The sequence below is a fragment of the Brachyhypopomus gauderio genome, chromosome 2, assembly GCF_052324685.1.
Source record: "Brachyhypopomus gauderio isolate BG-103 chromosome 2, BGAUD_0.2, whole genome shotgun sequence".
Taxonomy (NCBI): domain Eukaryota; kingdom Metazoa; phylum Chordata; class Actinopteri; order Gymnotiformes; family Hypopomidae; genus Brachyhypopomus; species Brachyhypopomus gauderio.
Window position 1 is genome coordinate 35,416,636 of NC_135212.1, and position 23,552 is coordinate 35,440,187.

A 23,552-nucleotide genomic window follows, 5' to 3' on the forward strand; every position below is an offset into this window, starting at 1 on the left:
GGGCGCATTATGAGGCCTCCATGACTGAACACCCTCTCTACTGGTGCACTGGTGGCAAGTCAATACCAATATTGCAGTATTGCTAATAACCTTTCAGGCAGTGACTAACCTTTCCGGCTGGGTTTTCAGGTGGCGAATAAAAGTAGATGTAGTGGAACCAGCGTCCTGTATTTTTATGCCTCACACGCTGCAGTTTGCTGCTCTTCTATTTGCTACTTGTACTTGTTTTGTACGCAAAACTTATTATGAATGGTGGAACAGAAGCGAGCGTCCTCACCAGCGCCGTCATGATCGCGATGTTTTGCGGCGCGTGAGGTGTGCGGAGTCGCGCGCAACGGTCATTTGCGAAATACTTGACGCGTCGCGACCGGCGCGAGGGTCCGCGCGCCGAAAATGTTACGCCAGCGGGAAGTAAAAAGCATACAGACAGGCGGAGAAAAGGTTGTCAAATGAAACACAAAAGAACATTACAAATAAAAGATTGTTCACGAGTCTCAAATCACGAGTCCAAGTCGAATAGTAAGTCTTTTGAATGCAAGTCTAAGTCGAGCCTGAAGTCACTGTATATGCGACTTAAGTGCGACTCGAGTCCGAGTCCCAAACTCGAGTCCCCATCTCTGGGTAATGAGGCATGACCGTTCTAGTGTTAAGAATGCAATGGTCACATGCTTTACATTGGCCATACCAGTAGTGAGAATGTATATATGTATATGCATTATTAATATTAATAGCATTAATAATATTAAAAGTAACAGTCCTTAAAAATCAAGGATCTTCAGATTCTCCAGGATATTCAGATTCCCTCAATAATAATAATTATTATTATTTGACCTGTACAATTTATGCTAAAGCATTATGCACCCACGTCCAAACTTTTACATGCTATAACCTTAATACGCAGCTACATTAATGGTAAATATGTAGACTTACTTATTAGGTACTTTACCCATAAGTTGTTTTTTAGTGTTTTTCTCTGGTTTCAGTATGATTATGTAACACTTTGGGAGAAATATACAGAATAACAATCCAAAACTAGATGCTAGAATAGCAAATATCTCCACAGCTACAGTAAATTTTCCAGGAGAGCTGACATAAGCTGGAATAAAGGTGATCCAAACTGCACAGAATATGAGCATGCTGAATGTGATGAATTTGGCTTCATTAAACTTATCAGGCAACTTCCGTGCTAGAAATGCCAGTACGAAGCATTGAAGAGCCAGGAGTCCAATGTAACCCAGAACAGCCCAGAATCCTATGGAGGAACCTAAATGACATTCTAGAATAATCTTTTCCTTGTAGACTTTTAGATTTTTGAATGGAAAAGGAGGGGAAATGACCAGCCAAAGCAGACAAATAATGACCTGTATGAGAGTGAAGGCAAGAACACTAAGTCTCTGCTGTGAAGGCCCAAACCATTTCATGACATTACTGCCTGGAAGTGTAGCCCTGAAGGCCATTAACACCACTATTGTTTTCCCCAGAACACAGGAGATGCAGAGGACGAAGGTAATCCCAAATGCTGTGTGGCGCAGCATACAGGACCACTCAGAGGGCCGACCAATGAAAGTAAGTGAACAGAGGAAACACAGAGTCAGAGAGAAGAGCAACAGGAAACTTAGCTCCGAGTTGTGGGCTTTGACTATTGGGGTATTTTTATATTTGAAGAATATCACCAATATTACCAATGTCACTATTGCACCAATAATGGATAAAACTGTTAGCAAAATTCCCATAGTTTCATCATAAGACAGATATTCAATTTCCTTCTGTATGCATTTATCCCTTTGTGGGTTCGACCAGTAGTCCTGATAGCACTGATCACATTTTATAGAATCTGTTGAAATGAGACAGAAAACAAGCAATAAGAAAGGAAAGGTTAGTCAACTGAAAAATGCCCTTTCTGGGTATACCTGTTATATTACTGATCTCTCCATCAGCACATGGTATACAGTCAAAGCAGCAGACAGGCCTTCCCTTCTGTACAGCCTTCCTGGTGCCTGGAAGGCAGTTTTCACTACACACAGATATTGGCACCTATAATCAAAGGAAATATTTAGCTGTTTGAACAAGATTTAAAAGTATTTACTTTGCTACAAAAGTTCTCGTTGCAAGTATACTCTCTTTATAAGCAGTCATTTACATGAGACTAAAGTGCAAATCTTACCTTATTAGTATTTTGTGCCCACACAACAGAAGACACGTTTATTGTTAATCGACTGTTAACAGGGAAAGTGGAGTCATAAAGTCCAACAGTGACAAAATCATGTTGATGGTCTGTACTTGTTTGCCAGTTTATGACCTCATATCTTGCAGCAGGATCACCATTTTTATCAAAATACACCTCTTCGCCCTCTTTTGTTTTGAAATGCAACATTTTGAGTTGTTCTAGAAACTGAATAGACCAAAGTTTATTTGTTGGTGAAAGTTACATTATAGCCACAGTAAAGACCACTGCAGTTGAAATGCTCAATTTCTACATAAGTCAATTCCTCCATTTTAGCTGCATTGCTGAATAATGTGTGTTCCACATGTTCACAATGAAGTACAGGAATTCAGCAGACTTTTAACTTACTGTGAGTGCATCAGGCTGCTTTTTAGTTGGACATGTTTCTTTACAGCCCAGAAGGTCATGTAGGGTGTGTGCAATAGCATAAACTCCTTTATACACATTATTGAAATATGGCATCAGGGACATGTCAGTAAAGGTGTTGTCCATTTCAGATAATTTTTCTTGTCCTGTGCATAGTCGTGAATCATTCTGTACTATATATTTACAATGATACAGTGCTTCCCAGTATTTAGTAAAAATGGCACTACCCGCAGATTTCACTTGGTTTAAATCTTGAATGAATTCCTTCAGACCTGTCACCTCTGTTTTGAGAACTGCCAGGCCTATGGCTCCTTGCAGTATGTTGTGCTTGTCCATTGTGGCCAGAACTGGATTTAAGATCCAGGCCTCAGTTCCCACCCACTGATATCCAGTGATGTTGTGCTCAAAGAATACCTGTAGTAAAATTTCTAAGTCCGAGGGGTCAACAAATCCCACTATCACTCGAGAAGTGGCGCTTTTGATCTGCTCAATAATTCTCAAAATTTTCCCTTGAGAATATGTCCTAAAAAATGGAAGGGAATATTCCAAGCATATGTCCCATTGTTGTGCGACTTCTGTAAATGCAGCCATTCCACTGTTGCCATAGTCATCATCTCTTCTTATTGCTCCCACCCAAGTCCAGCCAAAGTGCCTGACCATTTCTGCCAGTGCTCTGCTCTGGTGATAATCACTGGGAATAGTGCGCAGAAATGAGGGATATTTTCTTTTGTCACTGAGACACTCACAGGTGGCTCCATGACTTATCTAAAACCAGATCACATATATCTTAGGTATTATGTTTAGTGATAAATTTGATTCCACAAGATACCAACCAACCATCATAATGATAATACAACACATCATAACTTTCCAACTGCTTGTGTTGAAAAAGATTTTCTTAAAACAATTGGTTATATTTTCATAACTACTTACATTTTAAAAAGTTTAAATATACATGTAAAGTGAGAATTCATAATTGCTTCAATCCTTACTAATGGAATGCTGAAAGGTCCAATACTCATTGCAACAGGCATGGACACTGATGAAAATGTCTCTCCAATTATGGCTTGTACCTGGGTTGGTTTTGTGCAGGAATCATCTGAGACTGATTTATCATTTCCATTAACAAGAGCCATAGCCACCCGAACCCCCACTGCTGTGGAACCACAGGTGTCATAGATCTTGTAGCCCAATGAGACACCAGGTAACAAAATGGAACTGTTGTTGATCTCCTCTATTGCAAACATCACAGATTGTGAAAACTGTAGGGCTCTAACTTCAAGACTGGATAAAATAGAAAAAAGGTATTATTTTAGAACAAAGACTTATAGCTCTTTCATTGTGGTGTCATTCTTGACATTTTAGTACATTACATTCACACACTGTCTGAAATGTTCCATTTACTCTACTGCTTACCTTGTACACTTTACAGTCGGTGGTTTCACCACATACGATGAGTCTGTGATCTCCCAACTGCTATGAAAAGAGAAAATTCCTCCAACCATGATATCACCATCCTTTGATAATTGCGGGTATGCAAACTCTCCTTGCAGAGTGCAGGTAGTCCCATTAGCACTGGAAGAATTTATCATGGCCATTATCACATGCAAGAGAGTAAAGACAGGCTCCATTCACATACAGACTGAAGATAATGGATAAGATGCAGGTCTAATGTTTCATCTGAATGAACAGGGCAAATATGTGTTATTTATACAGATGGAAAGACAAATTCTCTATGGTAAAGTTTCACTGGTAGACCAAAGACAAAGGAGTTGTGACTTTGAAATGTGAGCAAAGTAGCCTGAAGCATAGATTAAAATCTGCCTGTCAAATCTGTTGCTGAGTTCTGTCTCTGTACCATCTGTTGATATTGTAATTCCAGTTTTATGTTATAGTTGTGTTTCATTTATTTTTGTATTTATTTATTATACATTTATGTATTTATTTATTATTTATTAAATTTGTTGACTTTAAATGTGCTACAACAATTCATACAGTAATGACTCATACCCATGTAAATACATAGTGACAGTGTCTGATTAACTGTGAAGAGAATATCATTCTCTACTATTGCCCTTCTATTAGCGAAGCTGCTGAATTAAGAATGGTCTATCATTCCACTGATATATACAGTTATCAGTGGCCTCTATTGAAGCACTGACTAGAGATTAGCATTGTCAAGGGGCTGATGAATTGTACATGACAGATATGCCGCAATCTGCTATTGTACACCTGTAATATGCAAATATAATATAGGTGAACATATTAAAGGGTCCAGCAATTGTAAGGTATGTACTTCTAAAAGTGTGATTGTAACTACAGTTACTGCAGTGCAGCTTTCTTGCTGAGACAGAAGTACATTGTTTAACAAGTCAAATATTGTTTAATTTCTTTGTTTACATTGGTTGTTTTTGATAAGTATTTAAGAAACACCTCATGGATGCCCTGGGACGCATCATCTGTGATGTATCCTGGGGTCATAGGGTGTTTCGGGTCTCACACCATCATACACCCTCACCCAGGCGACCCAGCCGGGGGTGATCAGGCCCCGACTTGCATCTCAGTAGCAGCCCACAGATCCGCCCTTTTCATCCAAAGCCACCGGGTGGCCTTCTCCGCGGCTTCGCTTGCGGACTTGATGGCCCTCTTCTTTGCTGCTCCTATGATGCCCAAGCGACTCACGACCTTGCACAGAGACCTTCCTGCAAATCCCCTGCATCCTACCTCTATGGGCTCGTAGAAGGTCCTCCAGCCTCCCTCCCTGCACTCCTCTACCTGTTCCTGGTACTTGGCCCTCTTCCTCTCATTGGCCTCCTCAATGCGTTCTTCCCAGGGCACTGTTAACTCCAGTATGATCAGCTGTTTTGAATACTGAGAGGTCATGATCATATTTGGGAGGAGGGTTGTTGTTGCGATGTGCTGAGGGAACCTCAGCTGCTTCTCCAGGTCGACCTGCAGCTGCCAGTCAGGTGCTGTATGGAGTAGGCCAATTGTCTTCTGTTGTTGTGTTTTGGGTTGTTCTCCAGCTTTGACAAAGGAGATTGCCGTCTTGGGATCATGTTGTTTTTTGCTGGAGCTAATGGCTGAGGCTACATTCTCAGCGACTGCCTTGAGTACCTGGTCATGGCGCCAGCAGTAGCGACTATCTGCCAGAGCCTTCGGGCAGCTGCTGAGATGTTCCAAAGAGCCTCTACCCGAGCACAGACGGCAGGAGGGTGTCTCACTTTTTCCCCACACATGGAGATTTGCTGGGGTGGTAGGGCATCGTAGACGGCTTGTACCAGGAAGCGAATTTGCTGGAAATCTGGTTGCAAGATGTTGGTCCATGTGATCCTGCACTGTAGTGCACTCTTCTACCTCGTCTACGCTCCTTGTTGTCATAGACCCACTGCCCTGCTCATTCGCTCCTCTTTCACACCGGCTCTAACTTCCTCCTGGATCAGATGGTGTCTTTCCTTTCCATGGGTCTGGCTAATGATGGGCTTTGGAAAGTAACCCACGCCTGCTCTACCTGTTGCCACAGTGCCCACCAATGCCTTCTGTCTAAGGCATGACTCTGCCAGCTCCACTGCTTCTTTAGCCCTCCACTTCCTTCCTGTCCTCACCTCAATGTCAGCTGCTGACACCTTGCCATCTTTCGAATCCCTGTACTGTAGGGCTTCCCTAGTGCATGCCACCATGAACTTCTCTTTGAGTCCACTAAGGGGGAGCTGCAGAATGTTACTTGTTCCATAGAGGGCAGCACTGGTAAGGCTGCGAGGAAGGCCCAGCCATCTTCGAAGAAAACCACTAATCCTCCTCTCTAGGAACTCAACTGCTGTCATTGGGACTGCATAAATCAGCAGGGGCCACAGGATGCGAGGCAGGATTGAATGCTGGTAGATCCAGGCTTTAAACCTACCAGGCAGGCCAGATTTGTCTACCTTGGTGAGCCAGGTGCCAAGTTCTAAGCTTGCATTCTGAATGGCTGCTGAGTCCTTCAGGCTGGAGTCGAAGAGCTTCCCCAAACTCTTTGACAGGTTGTTCTGTGATGGTTGGGATGACAGTTCCTGAAATGGAGAACCGAAACTTGTCGATCACCTTACCCTTCTTCAGCACCATGGACGTCGATTTGGCGGGCTTAAAATTCATCCTTGCCCAGATGATGAGTTTCTCAAGGCCTTGCAGGATCCACCTGCACCCTGGGACCGACATTGTTGTTACAGTAAGGTCATCCTTATAATAATAAATAATAATAATAATCTTTATTTGTATAGCACCTTTCATACATACATTATTTCAGAATAAATAAAAAGAAACATTAAAAGGAAGCAAAGACAAGACAAAAAGAAAATGTTAAGATATTAAAGATAAAAAGGAAACAAACATAATAAAATAATGACAAATTATTGTTACGGAACAGCTCCGGACCCTTCCCTGTGGGCGTGCCGTTACGTTGTCTGCGTGTCGTTATGTCCATGTTTGTACTTCCGTGGGTGTGGGTTGTCTGTGAGCGTGTTCGTTAGTTACACCTGTGCCTTGTCTCGAGGTCACGTGGGTCTGTGTAAATCACCTATTTAATGTGTGTTCGCGCAGTGTCGTGTGCTCGTCTTTGTCTAAAGTTCATGCCTGTGTGAGCAGTGCTTACACTGTCTGTGCTGGGCTTTCTGTTTTGTGTTCTAATAAATTATATGTTCCACTACGATCGTCGTTGTGCCTGCCTCCTCCACAACGCGTCACATAAAGACGAGCCGTAAGATGCCAGGGTACACCTCCACGCGCAAGAAGGGAAAGAAGAAGGCAAAGCGCCGTCACGTCTCTTCCCCTGCGTGTCGTCCCGAGGTGCAAGAACCAGAGATGCTGCGGGACCCGGTATGCGCGAGCCTGCTGCGCAAAGCCCAGGGGGCCCAGGATGAGAAAGGAGCAGAATGCTTCCGCCTGGCCGCCGTGAGGTTCTGGAGTGAGAGCCCCTACGCTCCAGCCCTGGCTCTCCCAGAGGAGGAATATGGGGAGCCCCTAGTGGTGGGTGTAGGCGCCATCGCCCTCACCCCTCCCGAACACGAGTCCGGGAGTGAAGACCCCGAAGAGGAGTCGGATGCGCCGCTGTACGTGAGCGTGGGCTCACTCGTCATGACAACCCCCGAGGATGAGTTCGGGAGCGGTGAGTCCGTGGAGGAGGAGAGTGAGGGCGAAGACAGCTGCCCTTCCCCCAAGTCTGCGGCTCCCCAGAAGTCGGACGAGGAAAAGCCTGAGGAAGAAGCGGACAGCCCCATCCCGTCGGTCCACCCGGCGTTCACCGAGTGCTCCGGTGAGAGGGAGGAGGAGGTCAGCCCTCTCCCTTCCGTTTACTCTGCTCCGACGGTGTACTACGGTGAGGGGGGGGAGGAAGCCCGTCCGCCCTCATCCGTCCGTTCGGATTCCGGTACGGAGGACGACGTCAGCCCTCCCCCTTCCATCTACACGGCACCTACCGTGTACTACGGGGAGGAAGACGACGTTAACCGCCCTCCGTCCCTTTGTTCTTCGCCGTCGGAGCCGGATAAAGAGAGCGAAGAGGACATGAGCGACGCTCGGTGCTCGGACGGCACTGTGCAGTCCGCAAAGGACTTTCCTCGGGGCACCTCAGAGGGAAGCAGTATGGACTGCTCCCCCTGCCCGATCCAGGAGGATCCCATGTCGCTTGGCCGGAGCATCTCCGAGAGCGAGGAGGAGATGGAGGCGTCAGGGGGCGAGGCGACTGCATCTCCAGGAGCGCGTAGGGGTCCTGGTGTAGCCAGCGGTCCGAGGTGGGTGCACCGAGCGCCCTTGGAGTCGCCGGGGACACCAGCCAGCGTGCGGCAAAAAGTCAGGACTCCGGCCGCGCCCAGAAGGAGGGGCGAAGCTCCCCGAGGGAGACCATCGGGAGTACGGCCAGTGGGAGTCCCGAGCAGCGCACCGCGCACGCGGAGTCGCAACCCTAAGAACGGAGGGACTCCACAGCCGGTACCGCCCGCTGCGTCTGCGCCCGCAGGAGGGACCGCGCCTCCGCTTGCACCGTGGCAAGCAGCCGGAGCTACGCCATGGCTGCCAGTCCCTATATGTTTGTCTATCCCCGTGTGTCTCCCTAATCTCCTTTTCCCGTTCGTGCCTCTTGTGTTTCATGTTCCTGTGTGCGTGTTTGTGCTTGTGCCCATGTTTAATGTTTTCTCCCCTGTCTTCCCAGGGAGGGTGTGCTAGGGCTGTTCGTGGCGGTTCCCGCCGTCAGGGGTGACTGCTCTCTGAGGCTCGTGATCCCGGCGGCTCCGGACCTGCCCGTCGGTGTTGGTTCGGGGCTTTCCAGCTGCGCTGGACGCTCTGGGAGTAGCGAGCCCCTGGTGGGGGGTTCTGTTACGGAACAGCTCCGGACCCTTCCCTGTGGGCGTGCCGTTACGTTGTCTGTGTGTCGTTATGTCCATGTTTGTACTTCCGTGGGTGTGGGTTGTCTGTGAGCGTGTTCGTTAGTTACACCTGTGCCTTGTCTCGAGGTCACGTGGGTCTGTGTAAATCACCTATTTAATGTGCGTTCGCGCAGTGTCGTGTGCTCGTCTTTGTCTAAAGTTCATGCCTGTGTGAGCAGTGCTTACACTGTCTGTGCTGGGCTTTCTGTTTCGTGTTCTAATAAATTATATGTTCCACTACGACCGTCGTTGTGCCTGCCTCCTCCACAACGCGTCACAATTATAAAATAATAATAAAATAAATATTAATATAACATAAAATGTTACTAAATAAAATAATGTAAAAAAGTAAATAAGATAATAATAATCGGGAAAACTATTAAAATAATTAGAACAGAGTTAGCTACTCACCCACGCTCTCTCATACAACACTCACACAGAGCGCAACCTTCATTCTCACTGGTTTTCTGCGAACTGTGTGCTCGTCAGCCCACAGTTATGCGGGGCCACCTGGTGCTCGACTCCCAGCCGACTCCCAGCCACTCAGTTACCCTGCCTGGTAACCACCAATGGTGCCACCTGTATACCTCGCTGTGGAGTTCGACCGCCAAACCTCTCGACTCTTGTCGAGTTAGATCGCCTGATCCTGACAGTTCCCTATGAACTGCGTCTGGCGTCACCTGTGTATACACGTACCAGGACAGAAGTCACAACCTCTGCAATAAGTTTCTTCTGAGGAGAGAGACAAAGTTTAACTAAAAGCAGATCTAAAGAGGAAAAAAAGATAAGAAGATAAAAATAAAATATTAAAATTAAAGAAAAGATTAAAGATAAAAAGGGATAAACAATAAAATAATGAAATAAATTGACAAATTATAAAATAATAGACAACATAATGTAATAAAGTAAATAAGATTCAGAATTTCTTAACTAAAAGCGGATCTAAACAGGAATGTTTTGAGACTGTTCGTGAAACTATGCAGGGATGAAATGCCTCTGAGCTCTTCAGGAAGAGAATTCCAGAGCTTTGGGCCATAGTGGCTAAAAGCACCCTCACCAATCTTTAATCGGCTTTTGGGAATAACCAGTAGATTACTGTTTGAAGACCTGAGAGACCTGACTGGAACAAATCTGACGCATCTACCTCCACGATGAAGGGCTTACTTGGATCGGGCTGTAAAACAGGAGCAGAAGCAAACGCTTGTTTTGACTCCTCGAAAGCACTATCCACCGTGGCGTTCCACTGTAGCCTCTTCACTCCCACATAAGCGATCCTCGCATTGTCACTCAATCTCGAGCGATATACGAAGTAAAGCCAACACTGCACCAGAAACCCCTCGCACTTATCGGGGTCTCCTCCGTAGGGCTCCGGGGGTGCGATGTGGACCTTCTCCTCCTCTGGTTCGGGTGATGACGTGAGGCTATGTAAGCAGCTAGAAACTATGTGCATCAGATTTTTCATCTCCTCTATTTCCTGCTGTTGTTTACCGATGGTCCTACCTTGCAGGGCCAGGATCTCAACTGGTGACAGCTCCTCTGCTCCAGCTGCCACAGGCTGCGCATTCTGTGACGTCGGGACAGAAGCAGCAGGAAGCATGGGCTGGGAATGACCGGTTTTATTATCCATGATAATAAACCAACAGAAAACCTCAGGCCACAAGGCAGAAATGACACAATATACAAACAAAAGAGAAAAGATGCAAACGAGAAGCCAACGGGCACAGGTCACTCTAGCAGACATGGCAAGGTGTCCCACGACTAGAGGTGAGGGTGCAGGCTGACTGCGCAGCACTGGACAGCACGACCTGTGGGAATAAATATAGCCCTGAACTGATTAGGTGCAGGTGTTAGTATTCAGGGGATTGGGACAGTAGAAGTGTCCGTGTGACTGAGAGGGTGTGCTCTGTGTAGTTGTGGGCGTGCGTGTGAGCGAAGGGGTACATGTGCGTGCCCTCTGGTGGCGTCTAGGCCGACTCACCGTGACACAACCTCCCCCTCCCAGTCTTTTTGGTGCATATACTGTGCTTCTCCTCACACCACACTAATTAGGGGGTCAAACATTTATCAGGTATAATGGGTGAGGGAGGCAGGATGCTGAGACGAGCATTTAAGTAGAGCTTATATAGATAGCAAGCTGCACAGTAAGCACTTCGGTAACGTTTAACGAAGGCAGAGGTGACGCACACGCAAGCAAATTAGTATTTATTTAAAAGAGAGACAAACTACGACACAGACACAGAACACCGATAGGGACTACACTATATAACAATGGGCTAGCATGGAACGAGGCTACAAGACAACTAGGGGAAGAGAATATTCATGACAACATAACAATTACACAAGCCACTTGAATGTAACGGGGAGAATCATAACACAAAGGGAGAAACAACTAAAGGGGCTACAGAGCTAAGGACACGAGCAGGCTACAAAGTAAGACACAACCAACTTAAAAAAAACAACGGGGGAACTATAAGGAAATACTAAACACAACCAAGACAGGAGCTAGGGTAATAACTAGACGAGTAACAGAGGAACAAAAGAGCTAAAAGACACAGAGAACATACCACCCAGGAACTAAGCAACCAGAGACTGCAAAACGCATGAAACATAAGGTAGCAGCGGGGGAGAGAGGAAGGCAAGCATGGAGACCAGGAGAACATACAAACAATGACAGACAAGGAGGAATGGGGCAGGGGAACATAAATACACAGAAAACAGGGAGGAGAAACGAGACACAGGTGGAAATCCTAAAGACGTGGGTGTGACAGACAGAAAGGACTATGGCAATGGCGGGACAAGGCAGGAGGGCGGAGCTGGGCGTGACAACTTCTCACATTTAACAAACATATTGCTGGACACAACACACACAAAGACTCAACAAACCCAAGCACTGAACAGAAACTAACCACAACATAAATAGACAGCATATAACAAGCCACGAGTGTGACACATTACAATAACGAGGTGAATGAACCCATACACACCTAATCACGCCCACAGGAACTTGTAGGAGTGCTCGGATGTGTTCCTGTGGGGGATGCAGGATCTGGTCCTCCTCCATAAAACCATGGGGGGCAACAAATGGTGGGTTACCTCAAGAGGTTCCCATAGAAATGGGATAAAACTGACCATTTGTATTTTAGTTATATCAGTGTGTTTGTGTGGCATGTTTAGTCTCATTTTGCAGCTTGTTGTGTACTGGGAAAAGTTATGCTAACAGGGTAAGAGTTCCATCACTCCTTGAGAAGGCTTGTAGACTTCACCCCAAAAGTGGCAGTCCTGTATGGAATGCACTCTGTATGCAAATGTACTCTGTTGTCTTTACCACTAACCTGATTCCCATTGGTTAACCTGGTTTTTGTGACTGCTGTCCCTTTGAGATGCTGGGGGGATATAAAAAGAGAAGTTTGTGGGTGCAGGGGCTCTCTTTTTTCATCTCGGCTCTTCTCTCTTTGCTTCCTTTGGGGTCCTTCTCCGTGAGGCAGCCTGCACCGATTGGTATCTCTGTTTCCATTAGGTATTATTGTTACTTTAATCTAGTATGGTTGTTATTGTTTTATATTTTGTTGGTTATTGAATAAATCTGGTTAATTGTGTAGCCACGGTATTCCTTGATTATAGCTATACTGGGCCAGATGAGCTCATTATTAGTATCAGTTAAAAGGTAAATCAATGCTAATACCAATTCCCTCTAAAGTATCCCATCTGCTACGCATGTTTATGATAAACCTCTGACAAAGCAGGCTATTGTTTATAGCAAGGTACTTTATAAAGTTGGTTAGGTATATTCTATAACCTGTACTGATCTATTTGAGAAGTGAGTTCTTTTAGATTCTTACCAACTATAATTTGGAGTCAGATATTTAAGTTTTATGCACATCAATCCTTCTTCTGCACCTATTTCCGTCCTTGGTTGTAGGCAAGCAGGTAGGTTAGTTATATCTCAAAACTAAAACCCCTACAAACTACATATATGGGCACAAACATATGCAGACCACAGATACACATGCCCAAGGCAGGGGTCAGGGGCTCCTTTTATTATTATTCCTTTATTTAGACAGGATAATCTCTTGAGACTTACAGACTCATTTACAAGAGAGACCTGTATATACTTATTGTCCTTCTTGACAATAAGTATATACCGTACAAAGGGTTAGGGTTGGGTTTAGCCTTGATTCTGTCAACGTCCCTGACACCTCCCATTGGTTCGTCTGTGTGCATGTGTGTGTGTGTGTGTGTGTGCATGTCTGTTTGTGTTCGTGATTTAAAAATCAACTTAATTCTTCCCAGTTACAACTACTAACATTAATTACGCAATAATACACAAGAGGGAGTGCTATAACGTGTAATATTGGCACTGCTGTGCAGCAGTGCCAATATTACACTTTATAGCATGAACCTCGAGTGTATTATTGCGATTATACCACAGTTCCATTATCGCTGTTTATTGAAAGATTTTGAGTTAAAGAGGATGAGAAAATACGACCTGTTTGGTTAAAAACACTCCGCCAGTTAAAATGGTTCCATTCAATGGCTCGCTGCTAAACTTACACAATACTGGAACAGCCTTACCCAATAAATATTATAGAGGTAAATTTACACAAAAACCACTGTTGATAAAGTTGTATTCATTAAAAATAAAGTACAACAATTATTGACCATCCATGACTGATTGGAGGTTCATTCAGGTATCTGTTCAGTCCAGCTCTTAAACCAACGAAGCTGCTGATGCCATATAACTCTCCCTTCACGTTTCTGACGGATTCATAAAGACGTCGTAAAAGCTGATTCATTTCATTTTTGTTGATGTCATTGCTTTTTAACCAGGATGTAAATACATTAAGAGCCCAGGACGTTTGTTTTACGGTATTAACTTCGTTTCTCCAGATCATCAAAATCATTGTTTGTAAGCGTGACAAACCTTGGCTCATTGGAGGAATAAAGCTGGTCATTTATAGCTTCATCCTCCAGTTTCAGATCGAAACAAATGCTTTCAAAGCCAATAGATTTAACAAACTCCCTGTAATTCATTTTGATAATGTTGCTGCTTGTTTGTAGTTGCGCTGTTTGGCTTGTAAACGCTGCTTCGTTGCTAGGTTACCTGTGGAGTAATACATGGAGAGCTTCGGTTACAGTCCTCTAACGTGTAATATTGGCACTCCTAGATCGCCTCTCAGCCAATCACATTGTAGGGTCGGAATTAACTGTGGTATAATGTACAGCCACGTCGACAGGGGGGGACAACCGGGTCTGTTGTCCCGGGCCCTAGGGCCAGGGGGGCCCATCAAAGAGCCCAGCAAATTATTTTTTATTTAAAGTCTATAATTTTTAAATAATCTTGAAAAAACTAAATGGCTCAAATATATATGTTTTTTACCTATCTTCATATTTTCCATTAAGTGCATACACCCCCGCCTCCCACTGGAAAATGGTTTGATCCAGCACCGACTGTAGCCGGCCGGTATCCGCCCAACAGCGGGAAATACAGTGGTGGATAGTTAAAGTAAATACAGAAATCTGGAGCGCAGAAAAGAAAGGAAAAACATTTACCTGACGAATTTTAAAGTTGCATTGTGTTCCAGGTTTGAAAAGTGCTGGAATTTAGGGTAAAGTACTTGAAAATGCTTGAAATTGTAACTACTTCTTTTCACAACAAATAGCTGTCTGACTGAACAGTTCTCGTGAAGACGTTAAGATTGGGCGTTTTGAAAATAAACAACCATTAAATAATGTGATAAAAAGCTAATTATTTCGAATCATTTCGAGTATATGTATAAATATTTAACTTAATTAAGTTTAACGTGCTGGAAAATATTGAAATGGACCTTTAAAGTGACGTACACGTGCTTTAATTCCACCTTATAAAGGTGTATGAATCCTACAAACATGACTTTGTTCATTGCGCTGAAGCGGCGCACGCGAAGTTAGAGGTGGACGACCTCGCGAACCGACAGCGCGCGAGGTGCTCGCGCACGGGCGGAGCCACTGCGATTACGTCATTTTCGCGCGAACCCTCGCGCCGCTGGCGCTGGGGGGGGGTAACATGAATCTTTCTTGTCCCGGGCCCCAGCAAGACTGTCAACGGGCCAGATAATGTATATTATATAATTAGTTTAACTGTTTTAACCAATTATTTATTTTAGCTTTCACCTTAATTTTTTTTTCATTTTACAAAAACACAGTGAACACAAAACATGCATCACAGGGGTGAGTCGGTTTAAACACCAAACCAGGGCATGGGAAACATACAAACTATTACTTTTATAAAATCCTTGGACCCCTGATAAAATACACTAGCATAACGATTTTATTACATGGAGAAAATAAAGACAATAAGTCAATCAATCAATCAATCAAATTTTATTTATATAGCGCTTTTTACAACAGTTGTTGTCACAAAGCAGCTTTACAAGTGCCGAGTCCTAGCCCCCAGTGAGCAAGCCAAAGGCGACAGTGGCAAGGAAAAACTCCCTAGTTTTTTGCATGAGGAAGAAACCTTGAGAGGAACCAAGACTCAGGGGGGGAGCCCATCCTCCTCTGGCCGACACCGGTCACCATGACAACAACAACAATATAGACAGAATGTAGACAGAATGTAAAAGATGCAATAATGTCCATTTAGACCAAAAAATATGTAATAATGCCCATCATGGTGTAGGCATCCGGTTAGGCAGAAGGTGGCCGGCCAGGATGGATCGCTTGTCTCTCCTCATCTCATTATTCCTCAAGCAGGCGGGCAGCCATGTGGAGAAATGAAACAGGGAAAATTAGCTCTGTATGAGGACATATACAGGACAGGTAAAATTATAAACATTTCTGGAGTGTGGCAGCAACTCCGGCACTAAGTTAAATTATTACAGCCTAGCTAAAAAAAAAAAAAAAAAAAAAAGGCAGAACCAGAAGGTAACATAGGCTTGGGGGCATTCTGAGACAATGGCATCCGTCCACTGCACTGTCAACAAACTTGAGTGACCACGAGCAGTGACAGGATGACAGCACCAGCACCCCAGTCTACCATAAAACCCTTCGTCTATGAACCCCTGGATCTGTACCTTTATCTAAGGGGGATATTATTTATCAAACGCTAGACTAAATAAGTGGGTTTTCAACCTAGATTTAAAGATTGTGACTGTGTCAGAGTCCCGGACACATTTAGGAAGATTATTCCAAAGCTGGGGGGCCTTATAAGAAAAGGCTCTTCCCCCTGCTGTTACCTTGTTAATTTGTGGAACTAATAACAGACCAGCACCCTGTGATCTTAGTTGACGTGGGGGTTCATAGTAGGAAATAAGTTCCTGGAGGTATTCAGGAGCAAGCCCGTGCAGTACTTTATATGCTAATAATAGAATTTTAAAATCAATACGAAATTTAACTGGGAGCCAATGCAGGGCTGATAGGACTGGTCTAATATGCTGAAATTTTCTAGTTCTGGTCAGAACTCTAGCTGCGGCATTTTGAACTACTTGAAGTTTATTTAGATTCCTATTTGAACATCCTGACAGTAGTGAATTGCAGTAGTCTAGTCTAGAGCTAACAAAGGCGTGCACCAATTTTTCTGCATCATCCTGTGATAATGCATTTCTTAATTTGGCAATGTTGCGGAGATGTAGAAAAGCTATCCTAGTAGTATTATCTATATATTTATCAAATGATAGGTCGGAGTCGAGTATGACGCCTAGGTTTTTGGCTACTGTGCCAGGTGTAATGGGATAGTCTGCAAGATTAAGCATTAAATTTGGAATTTTCTGTCTTGCAGCCTTAGGGCCCACAAGGAGAACTTCTGTTTTGTCCTCATTTAATTGTAGGAAGTTTAGAGACATCCAGCATTTAATATCTCTTACACAGGCCTCAATTTTTCCTAAACCGAGTTTGTCATCGGGTTTGGCTGATATGTAAAGTTGAGTGTCATCCGCATAGCAGTGAAAATTGACACCATGTTTGTTTATAACTGTGCCCAATGGTAGCATATATAATGTAAATAATAGTGGTCCTAAGATGGAGCCTTGCGGGACCCCATATTTAACCATTGTACGTTTGGATGAAATATTATTGAGCTCTACAAACTGATAGCGATTTGTTAAGTAAGACTGAAACCATGAAAGGGCTGAGCCTGAGACTCCAACCCAGCGTTCTAACCTTTCTAGCAAGATCCTGTGATCAATTGTGTCGAAAGCTGCACTAAGATCAAGAAGCACTAACAGTGATACATAGCCTTGATCTGATGCAAGGAGGAGATCATTTGTTACTTTAACTAATGCTGTTTCAGTACTGTGATGGGGCCTAAAACCAGATTGGAACTTTTCAAATGTGTTATTCCTATGCAGATATAGGCATAATTGCTGGGCAACAGCTTTTTCTATGATCTTAGATATAAATGATGTGTTTGAAATGGGTCTATAATTAGATAGCACAGTCGGATCAAGATTTGGTTTCTTGATCAGAGGTTTGATAATTGCTAATTTACATGATTTGGGCATGTGACCTATTGTAATGGATGAGTTAACTATAGTTAGAAGAGGTTCAGTTACAGCTGGTAATACCTCTTTTAATAATTTTGAGGGAACTGAGTCTAATGTGCAGGTAGTACAATTTAAGGAAGAAATTATTTTCTCTAATTCTGATTTTGGGAGTGGATGAAAAGCATCAAGTTTTTCTCCCGGTATGTAATTTAAATCAATATCAACCAAACCAGATGACATACCAGTTGTATTGCTAATAAAGGGTTTTATATTTTGTCTAATATTCTCTATTTTATTATCAAAGAAATCTATAAATACATTACTACTGAGGTTTACTGGAATCTGAGGTTCTGTGCCTGCTTGATTTTTTGTAAGTTTAGAAATAGTATTAAAAAGAAATCTAGGATTGTTTTTATTTTTCTCTATCAGTGAGGCTAAGTATGCTGAGCGTGCTTTAGTGAGTGCCCGTTTGTAGTCAATAATGCTATCCTTCCAGGCACAGTGGAATACTTCCAATTTAGTAGTTCGCCATTTCCGCTCTAATTTACATGCTATTTGTTTTAAGTTTCTAGTTTGGTCAGTGTACCACGGGGCGAGCTTTTTGGATCTAGCTTTTTTATATTTTAGTGGAGCTACTATATCTAGAGCTGATCTGCAGGTATTCTCTAAGTAGTCGGTTAGACTATCTAACTCTCCTGGATCGGATGGCGAGTGGGCTAAAGCAGTTAAGTCAGGGAGGGTTTCAATAAACTGTGTTGCTGTTGATGAATTTATCGAGCGCTTTATACACTGCCGAGGAGACGGGCGGGTATTTATGTTAAGGTGAAAATCGAATTTTACTAAATAATGATCGGAGATTGCTACGGTTTGCGGGAGTATGTTTATATTATCTACGTTGATACCCAGCGTTAATATTAGATCTAGGGTATGATTTCGATAATGTGTAGGTCCTACTGTTTTGTTTAATGCCGACAGAGTTCAATATAGAAGTAAAAGCCCTTGTCAGTGGATCCTCCGCATTATCAAAGTGTATGTTAAAGTCTCCTACCATTATTATTTTGTCACTACATACTGCTAAATTTGCTGCAAAATCGGTGAAATCGTTTAAGAAATCTGAGTAAGGCCCTGGTGGTCTGTATACATTAGTTAGGGAGAATGTACTTTTATTTTCAGATGGACTAATTACATTAATAGACTGCATCTCAAATGAGTTTGAGGTATCTAAGTATTTCTGATGAATTTCTAAACAATCACGATAGATTATACATATTCCACCTCCTCTGCCTGACAGTCTAGGTCTATGTATATAACTATATCCCACAGGAGTGGCTTCGTTTAGAGTTAAATAATCACCAGATTGAACCCACGTTTCAGTTAGACAAAGAATATCAATTTTCTGGTCTGTTATAAGTTCATTTACAAAAACTGCTTTTGAGTTGAGCGATCGAATATTGATTAATCCAATTTTCAGATCGGTCATATAGGTTGTAATAATTTGATGTGAAGTCTGAATATTAGTTAAAAACTTCGGGCGGACTATTTTCTTATGATTTAGTTTAACCCGGGGCACAGACACAGTCTCAATCCTAAGGGAACTTGGTGACGCCTCTAAGCAGCTCGCAGACAGGTTTAACCCGTTAGTCTGCGGCCTGGTCGCGACCCTGGACAGTCAGCAGCTCCTAGTGCTACTCTGCCGACTAGATTACAGGCTATGGGCTATGCTGCAAGATAACAGGGCAGCGCCATCCCGGGTGGGGTGGACACCGTCCCTGCCTAAAAGACCAATCAGGATAACGTCTACTAATTGAAGTGAATGTAAATATAATGATAAGAAAATCTATAGAGCAGTAAAGGCCATATTTCAAAATGATACGTGTAATGGGTAACAAAGCTGCCTTTCCTGTAGGGAACTATCAACACCTGGGCATGTGCTATATCAATAAGGTCAAGACATTGGTCAAGATGCCTAATGACTGAAAATGTAAGTTCAGAGACTGCCAAATGTAAAATGTAAATTATTGACAGTTATTATATTGCTATATCCTAGGTGTCTCTTATGTTACATAATACATTACATAAATTGGGGCAAATAGAATAGCTACCAAATGTTGGCTACCAGATGTTTTATGTATTTGTTTTATGTATGCTTTATGTATGTATAACAGTACAAGACTATCTTCAGAAAATCTTGTAAGGTATGAAAATAAGCTGATCAAAACCATAGACCAGCAAGTTTATTTACTGAAGCTGGTGAAAAGGTACATGGTGATCTATTATAGTGGTTACAAGTGAGCTTTATACAGGTTAAGTGCTTTAAACATGGCCATATTATTAATTAATGTGTATACAGTCTATTTACTTAAGTTAAGTTGTGTTTTACCCATAAGTTGCTTTTTACTGTTCTTCTCTGGTTTCAGAATGATTATGTAACACTTTGGAAGAAATATACAGAATAGTAACCCAAAACTTGAGGCCAAAATAGCAAATATCTCCACAGCTACAGTGAATTTTCCAGGAGAGCTGACATAAGCTGGAATAAAGGTGATCCAAACTGCACAGAATATGAGCATGCTGAATGTGATGAATTTGGCTTCATTAAAGTTATCAGGCAGCTCCCGGGCTAAAAAAGCCAAAACAAAACACAAGAGAGCCAGGAGTCCTATATAACCCAGAACAGCCCAGAAACCTACTACTGACCCTAAATGACATTCGAGAATTACCTTCTCTTTGTAGTGCTTCACATTTTTAAATGGAAAAGGAGGGGAAATTATTAGCCAAAGCACACATATCAGGACCTGTACAAATGTGAAACCAAGAACACTGAGTCTTTGCTGTGGAGGCCCAAACCATTTCATGACATTACTGCCTGGAAGTGTAGCCCTGAAGGCCATTAACACCACTATTGTTTTCCCCAGAACACAGGAGATGCAGAGGACGAAGGTGATCCCAAACACTGTGTGGCGCAGCATACAGGACCACTCAGAGGGCCGACCAATGAAAGTAAGTGAACAGAGGAAACACAGAGTCAGAGAGAAGAGCAGCAGGAAGCTCATCTCTGAGTTATTGGCTCGGACAATTGCAGTATTTTTATATCTGAAGAATATAACAATTATTACTGCTGTCATAAATGCACCCATAATAGAAATTACTGTTAGCAAAAATCCCATGGTTTCCCCAAAGGACAGATATTCAATTTCTTTCTTAACACATTTATCCCTCTGTGGATTTGACCAGGCATCTTGATTACATTGTTCACATTTAATAGAATCTGATGTAGAGTGAAAGAAAAAAATAGAGAGAAAAATAAGTTAGATACAGATCAAAATTTATTTAATGAGTGTAGTCCTAGTTAGTGAAGTTACTTTGTTATATGAATCACATCAGTCTCATTTACAGTGGACCTAATTGTCACAAAACCTCTCTGTTTTTCGTTTGATTCCTTTCTCTGTTTTTATACCTGTTATATTACTGATCTCTCCTTCTGCACAAGGTATACAGTCATAGCAGCAGACAGGCCTTCCCTTCTGTACAGCCTTCCTGGTGCCTGGAGGACAGCTCTCACTACACACAGATGTTGGCAACTGTGATCAATGGAAATGTATACTTGCTTTTAAAAAGTTTGTATTGAAGGGGTTTTTAAGTTTTGATGTACAAAATATATTGTAAATATAGTCAGACAATTAATGATTATTATAAGAAACATTTTACTCACCTGGTTGGTATTTTGTGCCCAAAGAGCAGAGGCCATGTTTACCTCTAATCGATCATGAGCAGCAAGTGAGGACACATAATGTCCAATAGCTACAAGTCTGACTTGTTCTTCACTTGTTTGCCAGTTAATTATGTCATATTTTGCAGCAGGATCACCCTTTTCATCAAAATAAACATCTTCACCATCTTTGGTTTTGAATTGTACCCGTTTTAGGTGTTCAAGAAACTGACAAAGAAGAGCAAACATTATTTGTTACTAATTGTGTCATTTAAAAAGTACTCGTGCAGAAAAAATACTGTTAACTCACTGTAACAGGATCAGGCTGCTTCTTTGTTGGACATGTGTCTTTACAGCCCAGAAGATCATGTAGGGTGTGGGCAATAGCATAAACTCCTTTATACACATTACTGGAAATTGGCATCAGGGACATGTCAGTAAAAGTGTTTTCTATTTCATACAAATTCTCTTCACCTGTACATATTGGTAAGTCCTCTGTATCATTCTGTACTGCATATTTGCATTGAAATAGTGCCTCCCAGAATTTAGTAAAAATTGCATTGCCTGCAGATTTCAATGGCTTTACATTGAAAATGAAGTCCTTCAGACCTGTCACCTCTGTTTTGGTGATAGCCAGCCCTATGGCTCCTTGCAGTATGTTGTGCTTGTCATTTGTGGCCAGACCTGAGTTAAAGATCCAGGCCTCAGTTCCCACCCACTGGTATCCAGTAATATTATGTTCAAAAAATACATCTAGCAAGATCTTTAAGTCCTTTATGTCAAGAAATGTCACTATAACTCGAGAAGTAGATCTTTTTAACTGGTCAATGATTCTCAGAATCTTTTCTTGTGAGTAAGTTCTAAAAAATGGGAGAGAATATTCTAAGCATATGCCCAACTGTTCTGCAGCTTCAGTAAATGCAGCCATTCCACTGTTTCCATAGTCATCATCAGTTCTTATTGCCCCCACCCAGGTCCAGCCAAAGTGCCTGACAATTTCTGCCATTGCTCTGCTCTGGTGGTAATCACTGGGAATAGTGCGCAGAAATGAGGGATATTTCCTTTTGTCACTGAGACACTCACAAGTTGAGTAGTGACTGATCTGAAAACAGATTCACATTGGTATCTCAGGCACTGATAATTTGTCCATATCATAACAGCATATAACATGAATATGCAGTTAAAACATAACATCCCAGCTGCACAACCATTACATTGGGAGTGAAATTGTCAATATATTAAAACTGCATAATTCTTACTAATGGAATGCTGAAAGGTCCGATACTCATTGCCACAGCCATGGACACTGATGAGTATGTGTCTCCAATTATGGCTTGTACCTGGGCTGGTTTTGTGCAGGGCTCCTCCAAGGCTGAGTTTTCATTTCCATTCATAAGTGCCATGGCCATTCTGACCCCCAATGCTGTGGACGTACAGGTGTCATAGAGCTTGTAACCCAGTGAGACACCAGGAAGTAAAGAGGAACTGTTGTTGATCTCCTCTATTGCAAAGATCAATGACTGTGAAAACTGGAATGTGCTAAAGTCAATACTGTTAAGAAAGATAAGAACAGCAAATTATGTTAAGATTAATTTAGTATTGAATTTAAATGCATCACCACTGCTGTGTTAATATGAACCATCTAAAAGTATTACTGTACAAACCCCATTTGTGTCTGTAACTACATTTTAATTAAAATATAGAAATTGGAAACATTATTTTACCATGAACTTTTAACTTCTTGTATTTTCTGTAAGATTGTGAACAATGTAACAGTATTTAATAAAAGAAATGTCTGAAATGCTTTTTTATGTCTATTACCTCATGCACTTCAGTGTCGGCGGTGTGACCAAGTAGGAAAAGTCTGTGATCTCCCAACCGCTATGAAAAGGGAAAATCCCTCCAACGATAATATCTCCATCTTTTGATAGCTGCGGGTATGCAGACTCTCCTCGCAGGGTACAAGCAGTGCCGTTACCTCTGGAGAAATTGATGATGGCCATTACTACATGCAAGAGAACAAAGGCAGGCTCCATCCAAACATTCACCTAGAAATATTATTTGAGAAAGTGTGGTCTGATGTTTTAGTCAGCTGAACCAGATGAATTTGCGTATTTATATGGAAATGTACAGCCTCCATGGTAATATTACATCATGTAGCAACAGTGAAAAGAGGTGTGACCATTAATGTAAAACTGCCTGGCCCCGCGCCTGCGACCCACCCCCGCCCCGGCAGGGAGCAGGAAACGGGTGAAGGAAGGCCTTCCCACCCCTCCACCCCCAATGCTGTGTTGTGTGTAGGTGTTGGTGTATGTGTATGTGTGGTAGTGTGTGATACTATTGTAGGGGTTTCACCTACTAATCCTTTAAAGTAGATATAATTTGTTTGCCTTAATTAT

General features: G+C 42.7%; 2 protein-coding genes across 2 annotated transcripts; both read right to left on the bottom strand.

Moving 5' to 3' along the window:
* Window positions 1-926: 926 nt before the first annotated feature.
* On the bottom strand, window positions 927-4,221 carry LOC143508883 (extracellular calcium-sensing receptor-like). The gene is made up of 6 exons (XM_076997484.1): window positions 4,007-4,221; window positions 3,583-3,874; window positions 2,573-3,355; window positions 2,165-2,392; window positions 1,911-2,034; window positions 927-1,834 (listed from the first exon to the last, which is right to left on the bottom strand). Exons 1-6 carry the CDS (start codon window positions 4,219-4,221, stop codon window positions 927-929), a joined length of 2,550 nt encoding a protein of 849 aa, XP_076853599.1.
* Window positions 4,222-19,307: 15,086 nt separating this feature from the next.
* Window positions 19,308-23,325, bottom strand: LOC143501339 (extracellular calcium-sensing receptor-like). The gene is made up of 6 exons (XM_076994986.1): window positions 22,975-23,325; window positions 22,413-22,704; window positions 21,464-22,255; window positions 21,157-21,381; window positions 20,902-21,025; window positions 19,308-20,712 (listed from the first exon to the last, which is right to left on the bottom strand). The coding sequence occupies exons 1-6, from the start codon at window positions 23,187-23,189 to the stop codon at window positions 19,796-19,798; spliced, it is 2,565 nt and encodes an 854-aa protein (XP_076851101.1). The 5' UTR covers window positions 23,190-23,325; the 3' UTR covers window positions 19,308-19,795.
* Window positions 23,326-23,552: the final 227 nt, after the last annotated feature.